The sequence below is a fragment of the Pholcus phalangioides genome, unplaced genomic scaffold (assembly GCF_987345545.1).
Source record: "Pholcus phalangioides strain wild (caught in Gottingen) unplaced genomic scaffold, Ppha-v1.0 ptg000005l_1, whole genome shotgun sequence".
Taxonomy (NCBI): domain Eukaryota; kingdom Metazoa; phylum Arthropoda; class Arachnida; order Araneae; family Pholcidae; genus Pholcus; species Pholcus phalangioides.
Genome location: NW_028301598.1, coordinates 5894405 through 5908316, shown reverse-complemented (window position 1 = coordinate 5908316; position 13912 = coordinate 5894405). Strand labels below are relative to the sequence as shown.

At 40.1% G+C, this 13912-nt stretch overlaps 1 protein-coding gene across 2 annotated transcripts in view; it reads left to right on the top strand.

The window, feature by feature from the left end:
• Positions 1-13912, top strand: part of LOC149085782 (nuclear pore membrane glycoprotein 210-like) — a 164243-nt gene that overhangs the window by 47122 nt on the left and 103209 nt on the right. For both annotated transcript variants that reach the window (XM_089232180.1, XM_089232181.1), the window contains exons 14-18: positions 76-314; positions 4028-4139; positions 6384-6443; positions 11902-11948; positions 13323-13396. In XM_089232180.1, coding sequence (XP_089088306.1) covers positions 76-314; positions 4028-4139; positions 6384-6443; positions 11902-11948; positions 13323-13396 — 532 coding nt within the window. The remainder of the gene's footprint in view (positions 1-75; positions 315-4027; positions 4140-6383; positions 6444-11901; positions 11949-13322; positions 13397-13912) is intronic.

The following is a 13912-nucleotide window of genomic DNA, read 5'->3' as shown; positions in this document are numbered from 1 at the left end:
CATGATCTCAGCATTAGTTTGATAGCTGACTAAATTCAATGATAATTATTGCAAATTTTGCTATTTCTTCTATAGGCCATACTGAGAAAACATTATTTCATGACTGTAGTCAGATTCCTCTTAAAGTTGATGCAGATGAAACTCTCAGGTTTGAATACTTGGATGATAATGCAATGTCAGATACAGCCAATGCCTGTCGCAATATTCACCTACGGTGCATCTCTGAAGGATATAACAGAGTTCAAGTGAGATACGGACAAGGTGGTGCTTCCCTTAGAGATGTTGTTATCGTTGCTTGCTGTAACAAACTGACGGTGAGTACTTTTTTGTTGAAATGGAATTGTATTCCCAGTACATTTTCACAAATTATGTGTATAAAGTTTCACTGTTATAAAACTTTTTCATATTTTTGTTTTCTTTCCACTGTGTGTCTATCGAGTTTGTTTTTACTATATTTACGAAATAATCTGTATTGCTTTCTCATGCTTTGTGATACTATATTTAGTTGATTCTAATGCATAATTCATTTTTCAAGTGTAAAAATATGTATTGGCTTTTTCAATATTGCTAAAAATTTTAATACTTATCTAGAAAAACAGATTTGGTTTTTTTTGGGAGAGGGAAGAAGGGTGTTATTAAATTTGTGCAAATGCTGTATATACAGGGTGATCAGCGAATAAGCCCTTATTTCAAAATTAAATATCTCTACAACAAAGATCAATAGAATTATTCGGTAAACGGTACATTTATTAGCAAAACTGTAAGAATGTTGTACAGAAATTTCGAAAATTTAGTTTTTTTTTTAATTTTTTGAAATTTAAAAAAAAACAAACAAAACTGGAGATTTTGGGTTTCCGAAAATCCTCATATGTGTGAAGAGAAACCACTGCATTCGCCTAAAGTTACTGCATGGGCTGCGGTATGCGCCATGCTGACAAATTGTTCCAAAATTGTAAAGTAACTTTCAGTAGTAATCGTTTCTTTCACGAAGAAGGGGCCGATAATGCCTCTGGCGCATACCGCAGCCCATGCAGTAACTTTAGGCGAATGCAGTGGTTTCTCTTCACACAAATGAGGATTTTCGGAACCCTAAAATCTCCAGTTTTGTTTTGTTTTTTTAAATTTTAAAAAAATCAAAAAAATAACTAAATTTTCGAAATTTCTGTACAACATTCTTACAGTTTTGCTAATAAACGTAATTTTTTACCGAATAATTCTATTGATCTTTGCAAATACAAATACAAATACAACGCCACAACAGGCAAATTGCCCAACGAGGTGGCTGACTTAAGAACATCATGGATCCCCGAACCCCTACCTACTACTGCTACACCACACATGCACCCCTCCCCCCGGAACCCCCCAACGAATCGGTACATGCGGGAATGTGCGTGTACGTGTAGTGCAACCTGACGTAAAGTTTTTTGTTTCTGTGTAATGCTTGTTATGTGTAGTGCTGTCATCTGCCCCCAGTTTTACTAACTATGAGTGAAGTGTTATGATTGAATGATTTATCGTTGTAGGACTGTTGCTCTCTGTGGCGAGACTTTTTAACGGGGAGATCGGCTCGCATTTGCGCCTTGAAGTTGGGAACCACAGAAAACCAACTTCAGCCGACCATCACTGTGGGGTTCGAACCCGGATCCTCGCATCACGAGTCCGGCATTATAACCACTCGACCACCACAGCGGCTTTGTTGTAGAGATATTTAATTTTGAAATAAGGGCTTATTCGCTGATCACCCTGTATTATGAGCAATATTCTTATTGAACTCTGGAAGAATCTGTATATATTTTTGTAATGTGCAAAAAATTCTTTCTCTGATTTCTTGACAGATTTGAGGAGGGATAAATTTTAAAACTTCCTTTGCATTTGTGTATAATCATCAAATGCTAATTTTGCTACTTTGACGAAAAAATGTCATCATATTTGTGCTCAGATGATAAAATGAAGTCAAAAATTTGAAACACTAAATAATATTTCACCAGCATGAAGTTCTAGTTCTTTTGACCTCTTACAAATACAAATACAACACCACAACAGGCAAATTGCCCAACGAGGTGGCTGACTTAAGAACATCATGGATCCCCGAGCCCTTTTTTACCCTACCTACTACTGCTACACCACACATGCACCCCGCCCACAACCCCCGCGGAACCCCCAACGGATCGGTACATGCGGGAATGTGCGTGTACGTGTAGTGAAACCTGACGAAGTTTTTTTTTTGTTTCTCTGTAATGCTTGTTATGTGTAGTGCTGCCATCTGCCACCAGTTTTTCAAACTATGAGTGAAGTGTTATGATTGAATGATTTTTCGTTGTAGGACTGTTGCCTCTTACGTTGTACAATATGCCTCTATTGTTTTCTCATGAAACGAAAGATACGACACTGTGCCACCCTCTAAAAATTAACGAATGAGATTCCAGAATGTAAACTAACTTTTTTTTTTATGGAAAAGTCACTAAAACATTTTGCCACTTGAGCACAGATATAATCTGTGGTGTTGTATAATCCACATATGTAGACTTCATATGCTGAATCTTTTATCACCAAATATAAAATAAAAATGACTATCAATATGCTGAATTCTGATCTAAATACAGTAAAACCTCTTTTGTGGACACCCATGTGACAAAATAATTTATCCGTGAAGGAGTTGACAATCAGGGATTTTTAATTGGGTACTTTTATTATACAAGGGTTGCATATCTGAGGGGTGTCCGTTAAGAGGAATTTAACTGTATGGGAAAGATAAAATCACATAAAAGAAATTCCATTAGTCACTGTATGTTTTCCTGAACTCAGCACAGGAAAATATCTATTGGAATAAACTAATAATTTTCAGAACTGTATATTACCACCAGGGCTTGACAAAGTCCAGGTACCAGGTTGCCATGGCGATTAAAAAATTAGTAGAGGACTAAAACATTATCGGAAATGATATGTTAACATGTCTGCTAGCATGTAAAGGTGTCCAAGAATTCCATATCAGTCAAAGAATACACTACTTTGGACATTTTATCAGGGAAGAAAATGTTTGGCTCTTAAATTTTTTTTTTTATTTGTAGAGCCCTGACCAACACTATGATTAAAGAGATATAGATGGCTTTTTTCCCAGCCAGAGATATCAAGGAAACAGTTATTTTCCGGATATTATGCTGAGGTGAGCTCGGAAAGAAAAGTCCACACCACTGGATTCATGTGTCTCCAGTGGTGTAGATGGTAGCATGCTTGCCCGGTATGCAAGAGGGCCTGGGTTCGAGTCCCGGCGGAGACGTGATGACTTTTCTTTCCGAGCTCACCTCAGCATAATATCCGGAAAATAACTGTTTCCTTGATATCTCTGGCTGAGAAAAAAGCCATCTATATCTCTCTAAACCGTCCCACCCGGGGGCCATTTCCTGAAGTTAAGAGAGGCTACTAATGCCTCTACTTCAGCGCCTCACGACACAGTGCGTGAAATTAGGAAGGCAGATTCATGTGTCTCCAGTGGTGTAGATGGTAGCATGCTTGCCCGGTATGCAAGAGGGCCTGGGTTCGAGTCCCGGCGGAGACGTGATGACTTTTCTTTCCGAGCTCACCTCAGCATAATATCCGGAAAATAACTGTTTCCTTGATATCTCTGGCTGAGAAAAAAGCCACCTATATCTCTCTAAACCGTCCCACCCGGGGGCCATTTCCTGAAGTTAAGAGAGGCTACTAATGCCTCTACTTCAGCGCCTCACGACACAGTGCGTGAAATTAGGAAGGCAGATTCATGTGTCTCCAGTGGTGTAGATGGTAGCATGCTTGCCCGGTATGCAAGAGGGCCTGGGTTCGAGTCCCGGCGGAGACGTGATGACTTTTCTTTCCGAGCTCACCTCAGCATAATATCCGGAAAATAACTGTTTCCTTTACTATGATTAAACTTTGAAAGAAAAAAAAAGTCAGTTATACATTCAAATTTGTTATTGAATTCAAGTTTGTCATTCAAGTTTCTTAATTTTTATGTATTTTCATTGATTCATGTTTTTTTTTTCCTGTTTAGACTGTGCATCCTAGTACAGATGTTGTTCTTTCTCTTGGTACATCTACTGCTGTTGTTTTTGAAGGAGGACCTAGACCTTGGGTTATCTGTCGAGGAAATCATTTTGCTAACCGTAAGACATTTTTTTTCTTCTTCCACACATAAACTAATAAAGTAATATATATCATGTTTCAGTGCATGGGTAATGTGTTCGATTATAGCAGGGGTCTTCAATCTTTCAGACATCGGCCAAATAAAATTTTCCAAATAAAATCATGGATAACCATACATCCCTTTATCTTGTTTTTTGGCCTCACAATTTTTTTTGTTGGTGTGATGTTGATTTCATTGTAGAGATGACAGGTAATTCACCCTACTCTTTGGTGTTAATTGACGATAAGTATGATGTCATGTTTCTATATATGAAAAAATCCCTTAGTTTTTTTTAAATCTTCTATATTTGTCTGTGTATGGTTCCTGTTATGAATTCGGTTTCACAAGAAAATCTCATGAATTCTCTAAAATTAGCAGTATTGTTGTAGCAAGAGAATCTGTCATCATTTGGTTAAATCAGAACTTGACAAATCAGCAAAGAATACAGGGCCAGCCAATTTTTTTAGAAGCCGAGCATATTTTTATCCCAAAAAGTAAAAAAATTTTAAAGGATAATTTTTTTTCCAGCTTTGTCAGGAATTTCTTGATTCTTTCCTTATGTTGGGAGACACATAATTTCCACAAAAACTTGAGTTTTCCTCACACTCCAATTTATATAAACACATAGAAAATTTTAGGTACCAGTGTCAATTTTTTAGTTTGCATGGTAAGCACCTTGCAGTTTGTCAAGCTGTTTTTCTTCTGTCCGATTTTGGTTTTTGTAACCTAAAATGCCCTTTAAAGTTCTAAATACAGTTTAAGCTATTGATAAGACATCTGTGGGACCAAAAATTCTTCTCATGAAAAGCATCCATTAATATAGGTAGTGGAATATATTCCACATGATTCTAAAAATGTTCATTAATGGGCGTTTTCTGCTAATGAGAAATGTCAGTTTTCCTTGTAGTTATAGGAACCTCATTTCTATGATGCTCTAAAGACCGGTCAAATATCATATAAATGCGAAAGTCACATAACTGAGACTTAAAAGAGAACCCTCCAATGGATGTATAAAATATTATAAAAGTCAATGTGTTTAATTGCATTTCCAATCCTGTTATGAAAAAATAATTTCAATCATGCTTGAGGAGGAAAAAATTGCACTTGTAATTGCTTAGAGCAGTGGTTCTCAACCTTTCTTGACCCATGGAGCCCTTTCCAGTATATAATTTCTATGGCAGAGCCCGTAGGCCTATTTTTTATTTATTCATCAAAGTTACTGACTTATTTTTATTATTAAAAAATATTAATTATGTTTTTCAAATGTTGTTTCTTTTCCTCGAGCGGTCCCAAAGCCCTTGGGAGTTCACACAGAGCACCAGTTAAGAACCGCTGGCTTAAAGAAATAAAATTGGCAGAACGTTGCCTTTGCTCGTATATTAATTATTCATATGGTATTTCTTTGAAGATAAAAGAAAAACATTAGAAACACATGGCCAGCAAGCAAAGTACCAAAAACAAAAGAAAACTTCACTAGAAATGATCAAAAGAACTGATACTGCGTGTGTACTATGTCTCTTATTGGCAGACGTAGCCTCTAAATGCTTACAATGGACTTTTGGAATAACGTCGAAAACACAGGAAGAAAACATTTTGAAAGAGGACATGGCCGTCTTTCAAACAATTAAAACCTGTTGCTTTGGGGCTCGTCACATCTGCATATTCTCAGAAACAAGCACTGAACAAAGTACTCATTGTGCGGGTCCACTCTAAATAGTCATCAGCCAACTTGATGGATATTTTTGTGTCAACAATCACCCTAAAATTTATATCTTTTGCAGTGACAATATACAAGAACTGTTTTAGCAATGCGTTTCCATTGTCTTCCAAAATTCCATGAATTTAATTGATATAAAAGAAGTTTTTAAAAAAATATTTGGAGTTTGATTGAAGTGAAAACGTCAATAATTGAGGTTTTGGCATCAAATAAACTATTTTAACATTAAAATGTATAGGAACCAATTGTGACCGGTGGTATATATGACATACTATATAACATAGTATAAATGTGAAAGTCATATAACTGAGAAACGTAAATGAGGTTTTACTGTACAAGATGAATAAATTAGAGTGCTCACATACTTACATATCCTGTGAAAACTAATATTTCAGATATTGTGTGTGTTTGTGAAATAGACGTGATCTTCATTACTATGTATTGATCGAGTAGGCTACAAATTGACCATTGAAGATATTTACTACAGTTTTTGTTAATTTTTTTCAGTGTCTGTGGACAATTCGATAGTTGATGCCTCTCTCATCAACAGTGCAAAGGACCCTACAGGTGAGTAGTTCTGCTGGCAGCATCATTTTTAGCAATCAAACTATGTAACAGACCATTTTTTATTTTGCTGGAGAAATGCACAAAGTAATATGACATGCATCAATGGTGGCCAACAGAAATATCCACAAGCCGCATGTAGCCCATGAGGTAATTTTGAGGGGGCCCATGGGGCTAGGTGAAACTAACATGTTTTAAACTATATGTGACATTATTATTTGGGCTATCACTTCAGTGATATCCTTGATGACCGTCCTGAACGAAAGTGTGGGAAGGGTCAAGAGTCAGATAGGGGGACTGGACAGCAGCATACCAGAAGCCAAGGGACGGTGGAGAAAGAGGTGTAAGTAAACTTTCCCCCGACTTCTTATCAGTCGTAAGTCCTCTGCTGTACCTTCACTACGATTTCAGGACGAAATAACTGGATTCTAGACTCACAAAAGAAGAAAACAACACTTTATTTAATTTATTATCCAACACCTCCAACGAAACCGTCCTGTCTCTTCGGTACAAACTTTTACCCCCCTCCTCTTTTTCGAATGTCTCAACTCGTTCTCGTTTCTCTCTCTCGCGACTCCTGTTTCTCCTCAGCCCTTTTCCAACCTCTTTTCTCCTGAACCTTACACGTCCCATCATCGAAAAGCACATCCATCATTTTTAAATGATGATGATGCTTCAAGAGCGTAACTCGGTTTCTCACGGCTACCGTGACAGGGCGTCGGCATTACCTTGCGTATCACCCTTTCGGGTCCCCCAGGCCAACGCATGATGCTATCCGGTAGGCGAGCATTGTATCGTGCAGCAACAGCTACTTTGGCGGCAGCCATACCACCCTTGAATGGCAAATAATGGTTGTTCATCCAAGAGTTCATGGGGTGGTGGTCATCACCGGCATAAGAGAAGAATGACCTTTCCCTGCCCTGATTCCTAGGTACGCGTTGTTGGCGATTGAAGGTTTAAGCGGTTGGCTTCTGGTTTTTTCGGTCTTCGACTGCCGGTTCGTAGCTCTGTTGATTCCTTTGGCAAATGAACACGAAACCAATCACCAGTCCGATTGCTTGGACGTTTCCTGCCTAGCCGAGAACCGGTTCGGTGCTGATCTCCTCCTGTTGACACCATGACCATCGTTGTATCGCTTCCAGTTCATCTCCTTGAGCTGCGAGGCCTTGCTCTCGGATGCGGACGCGTCCCAATTGGTCTTGCACTTGACGAGGGCGAGCGTCTTCTTCACCATGTTCCCGTTGACGTAGGGACAGCGCCTCATACGGGCATCTGGTATCTTGGATCCTCGATTGACGACTTCCACGTCGACGACTTCTCCGGGTTCTGATATAAACTGCGACACTGACTCGGGTGTCATTTCCTCGGATGGCATGTTGCAGACCGGGATCATTTCAGCGCATCTGGTCTCGAAAGCCAGTACGGGCACAATCCGGTGCACTTTAGTGCCTCCTCCATTGACTTGGAATTTGTTCGAGTTCCTGAGACAGTACCGGACGACCCTCCAGTCCTTGGTCAGGGTCTTGACCTTCCTGAAAGATGAGACCAACCTCAGGCTGATGTAGCCCTCCTTGTTTCTCCGGATTTGTTTCAGCAGGAAGTTGTTCTTCATGGTGTTGAAGTCGGTGAAGTAGCTCTCGACTTGGGATATGATCCTGTCTTCAAGGTCTTCGTTAGGTATGCAAAAATGGTTGTTATTGCCGTTGCTGGCTTTCTGTTTGCTATCAGCAGATAAAGTACACACGCCGTCCTTACGGCTTGGCTCATTGATCGAGCTCAGAACTTGTACATTTCCCAAGAGTGCTTCGTATGCCGTCGGACATATTAACATTTCATTTATCAAGTGACTCGACACTGCGCAAGTAATTGGCATTTACCCATGTTTGCCGTCGCTGATCTTCATCATACATATTTTCAGAGGGGCTATCTCACTTTTGCCGAATGCGGACTTGATCCTTATTCTCCCCTTGCCTTCACTGTCGTCGATCTCAACCAAATCAGATCTAACGACCGAGATCTGGGTCCCAGAATCGACCACGCCTCTTATTGTCTTCTGACCACATTTCAAACTCACGGTCTGCAGTGTGTCAATGTCCGCTCCAGCACCAGCACCGTGATATGTGCTGTTAGGACTGTGGTTTCTTCAATTGTGTCCCCCTCTTCTGTCTGGACAGAGTTCACCTGGGCCAGACTCAATGGCTCCTGCTGGCCTCTTGCAGGACAAAAACCTTGCTATATGGCCTTCTGCTCCACACGCATAACAAGTGACTGCAGCTCTCTCTCTGGAATTCGGACCCATCGTCGCCTTAGGTGGACAGGACTCACCCTGAAGCCCCTGGTTTCCGCTGGTTTTCCATCTCGGATTTTGATGAACAGGTCTTGGGGTTCTCGTTCTGTCACTAGGGGAGGGTGTCCTCAGAGTCCTCTTCACATCATCGAACCCATCTAGTTTCTCCGATAGCTCACTTGGAGACACCATATCACTCCATTCGTCCAGATAGTGTTCTTTAAATTCTGCTGGGATGCGTTTTTTCATTTGGTCTGTGATGATCAAATCTCTTAGTCACTCAAACGTCGTGACCCCCAAAGCCGCCGTCCATCCATCAAAATAGGTACACAGTTCGTGGTAGAAGTCTCTCCAAGTGCCCTCTTGATTCTTGTGGTGCAAAGAAAACATCTGTCGGAACTTCTCGGGGGTGAGTTTGAATCTCCGTAATAATAATTCTTTAACTTGGTTATAGTCCTGTACTCTCTCTTCCGATTCGCGGGCAATTAACTGGTTCATCTCGTAGGGAAGAAGTCCCAAGAGCTCAGCTAACCAATCTTCCCGTGCCAGAGCCACGCGACGAGCTTGCCGTTCGAACAGCACCAGGTACAGACTTATGTCTTCTTCCATCCTGAACTTTTGCATCATGTTCTGGAAATCCCGGCTGGGGGTTCTGCCGCGCCCAGCTTGATTATTCTCCTCTCTTCTGGCTCCTGTCTCGATCCTCAGTCTTTCGAGTTCATGTTCCATCTCCATCTTTCTACGCCTCCCCTCCATCTCTTTGTCTCTACGCCTCCCCTCCATCTCTTAGTTTTCCCGATAGTTTTCAGCATCTCTCTGCGTGTCGTTTCGTTGTACAGTTCACTTTCCTGTATGGTACTCATTAGTTGCATTAAGTTGAACTCCGGTCGGACTTCTACCCCCAAGTTGGCGGCCATGGTCTTCAGATCCTCCTTGTTCCCTTTCGCCAAATACTCCATCTTTATGTATCGTCTCGATACCGCCGTACAACACTTGCTTCTCTTCCCTGGGCAGGATTGCCCCTCTCAGCACTGGTTGACTTCACGAAAAAAAACAGCGTGGGTGCTTGACGCTGTTGCTATCCTTCTATACGAACCGGGGTGGTTACACCGTCGCTAGGACACTCTTCTTCGAATGAGCTCACAATCTTGAGTCGTTATGCCATGACCCTATCCTGCCGACTGCGCCAGTAAACTTCCCCCCGACTTCTTATCGGTCGTAAGTCCTCTGCTGTACCTCCACTACGATTTCAGGATGAAATAATGGATTCTAGACTCCCAAAAGAAGGAAACAACACTTTACTTAATTTATTATCCAACACCTCCAATGAAACCGTCCTGTCTCTTTGGTACAAACTTTTATCCCCCTCCTCTTTTTCGAATGTCTCAACTCGTTCTCGTTTCTCTCTCTCGCGACTCCTGTTTCTCCTCAGCCCTTTTCCAACCTCTTTTCTCCTGAACCTTACAGTGTACAAGAAGAGAAGAGGACAAAAAAGAGAGACATTATAGAGAAAGTACAAACGAGAGGGTGTAAGCAGCTCATGTGAAGAGCTGGCCAACCAAATTATACATACAATGTAATAAGTGTATATAATTAACATATATGCATGAATTAAAAGAAATGCACTTAGCAGTAAAAGTGTGGTTCTTCCAGTGTTTCGGCTGCCTCATTGTTATAAGTGTGTTCTGCAGTTTTACATTCGCAGGACGTGTTTTTAACGTGCACTAGCGCGCCCGTGGAGCTTGTTTTGAAAAGTTTAATTGTAGGTGCTGAAATAACTCTGATACAACAAAAACATGGGGGGGGGGGTCCTAGGGATGCCAGTCGTCTTCTTACACTACCCGCAAGGACATATGCTGGGATGAATTGCATTGAATATTCATGATCTGCTGAGGCCTTAGGCAGCCTCGCAAAGTTTGTTGAAGATGGGTGGTGATACAGAAAGGAAGGCGATCGATCGACCCTGATCGAAAAAAAAAATTATTGCCATAGACAGACGAGCAGAAGGTGGACATTTGTCTCCTCCTCATTCGGGAAACAACCTGTATCCGCTTATGCTTATGTGGCTTGAGCCCTTAGGGTCCAGTTCCTGGGGATGTTGTATTTAAATCTTTAATTTAAAAGTTTTTAAAATAAACAATTGATTTTTTATTGTGGTTGAGGGTAGTCCTCCCCCTGGTGAACCTCAATACATGCAAAAACCTGTTTTCTGTAAAAACTGCCCCTCACTGTGAGCTAAAAACAGGTTTTTTAGTGGTTCAGCGTGACAGGTCTGGACCCTGCTTCATTTGAATAGTGCGTGGGTCAAGCTTGTGGAACTTGTGTTGGAAAGAATGTTTCATCGTAGGTGCCCTGATACAAATAAAACGGGGATAGGGGAACGGAGGCCTAGGGTTTCTAGACGTCTGCATATACGGCCCACAAGAACTTATGCAGGTTGGGATTGCATTGAATGTTCATAAATTATTAAGGGACCTGGCAGGATTTCACGCCATTTGCTGAACATTTCCCCGCACAGTTGTGGAACATGTCATCTGAAAATGATCACCATCATGTGGAACATGTTTTGTTGCAGCAACAATTGTTATAATTATATTATTGTGTATTGATATAATTGTAAATGTTTGCCTAAATGTGTCATTTCTTAATAAAATGCCCTCTGGTGGCGACATGTGCAACTAATTTTTCCCCCCTAAACAAATTCCTATCACTTCATGAAGTCCTCCACAAAATGTCACAATTTTTTGATGACTGGTTTGGCCTATAGGCTACTCTAAAATAGGGTCTTTTAATTATGGACGCCCCCTGCATGTGTGTATATGCATAGACATCTTCATCATGCTCTGCGGAAAGTTTCAAAGGATTTAAATAATTGATTTCTTATGAAATTCTATTTCTTGTTTTTTTGTAAATTCATTGACATTCCTCCCCCTTTCATTAAGACCCCCTATTTTATTAACCTAACCCTCCCCCACAGTTTTCCACCCTCCCCCACAGCTTCTCACAGTTTGGGAATGACTGATATAAGAAAACAAACCAGAGCATGGTTAATTTTGTCGAATGAGAAAAAGTCACTGGATTTTGGTATTTGGTAGATACTCTGTTGTATTATTTAATTTTTAATGATAAATGTATTATAAATTTCTCCTTACTACTTGTCGTTTCCATTTGCAGGTAGTACTTTTGTCCATCACGCTTTTTGCAAGGGATATGGGGAAGCTGTAAGTATCATATTCTTTTAATTGTCCTTATTTAAGAGAAGTATTTTTTGATAAACACCAATTGGAAACTTTGAAGGCGATAATGAGTTGTATTCAGTGGACTTTTTATTATCTGGCTTTGCGCAAGTTCGGCCCATCCAGTAATCCAGTGTTTTAGACTGTTTTTTTTTCGAGCACAGAAGGAAAAAACATGTCACTGCATGTTGTGTGCAGAAGTTTATTTGAAAAAGTCCATTTAAATAATTTAATGTCCACTAATTGTGCCGCTGTGGTGGTCGAGTGGTTATAGTGCCGGACTCGTGATGCGAGGATCCGGGTTCGAACCCCACAGTGGTGGTCGGCTGAAGTTGGTTTTCTGTGGTTCCCAACTTCAAGGCGCAAATGCGAGCCGATCGCCCCGTTAAAAAGTCTCGCCACAGAGAGCAACAGTCCCACAACGGTAAATCATTCAACCATAACACTTCACTCATAGTTAGTAAAACGGGACAGATGGCAGCACTACACATAACAAGCATCACACATAAACAAACTTCACGTCAGGTTTCACTACACGTACACGCACATTCTCGCATGTACCGATTCGTTGGGGGGTTCCGCGGGGTGGGGGGTGCATGTGTGGTGTAGCAGTAGTAGGTAGGGGCTCGGGGATCCATGATGTTCTTAAGTCAGCCACCTCGTTGGGCAATTTGCCTGTTGTGGCGTTGTATTTGTATTTATAATCTGGCAATTTCATAATCCGGCATAACCTGGTCTGATATTTGCCGAATTAGCCAGAGTCATATTTTGTAATTTTAATGTGTGTGTGGAGAGTGGTACTTTAATTTCTGGAGCATAATCTGTATATGCAAATTTTGTTACTTGAAGGCTAGAATTAATTCTCGTGTAATCCGTAAATGAAATGTCCCACATAATCTGCAGTTTTTTGTTGGTAGGAAATTACTGTGTCCCCTCTTGAAACTTGGATTCGTTTATATTACAGGTTAATGTTAAACTCTGGAAATTTTGTTACTAGATACTTTATATATCGTCTCTCTCATGCCAGAAGAATGAATGTCCAAATTCTTAGGGAAAACAAGAACATGAAAAAATTGCTTTTGAATGTTTTCTCTACCCATTTTAAGCTATGGAAGTTATTTTCCTAAAATATTTTGCAATGTGTTTTTCAATAAGGAAACACATTCATGTTCCGTTTCTGGCAAAACTTAGATAGCTATATAAGGGGGGATCCAACCAGTTGATAAAATAAAAAATGAAAATTTTCACATACATATTTCTTGCGGGGGAGGAGAAGAAATGTATAATGATTTCAATTCAATAATATTTTCACTCATATACATCTGCCATAATGTTTTTTGAATTGTCGCTTCATTGCAGAACATTGACTTGTCAGTTGGAAACAAACCATGCAAAACCAATCTCCATCCGCTTCATAACAAAGCAACAGCAAAGTAGGTTTTCTTATTCTCTTTTATTTAGTGTTTTTTGCTTTATACCTAGTGTAAGTTTTTTCTCAATTTTTTTTATTGATATACAGTCGAATCCCGTTATAACGAACTCCAAGAGACCAGAGACATTGTTTCGTAATAACAAAATTTTGTTATAAAGGAATTCCAAATTTTTGCATTGTTTCTATGTAAACTTATCTGGAGGATTAGGGAAGTTTTCATTATATATATATATATAAAACAAGATTTTCGCTATAACGATATTCATTAAAATGGGATTTGACGGTATTTCTTTTTATTTAATCAGTTTCTCCTTTACCATGCCTTTATCTCCAAAGATCAATGAAAATTCACTAGTCTAGAGAAAATGGGGACACGTATATAAGAATACAAATACAACGCCACAACAGGCAAAATGCCCAACGAGGTGGCTGAGAAAACAGATGCGCATAACAGATATGGATGTCATATACAGTTGAATCCTGTTTTAACGAATATCTTATTTAACGAACGCTTTTC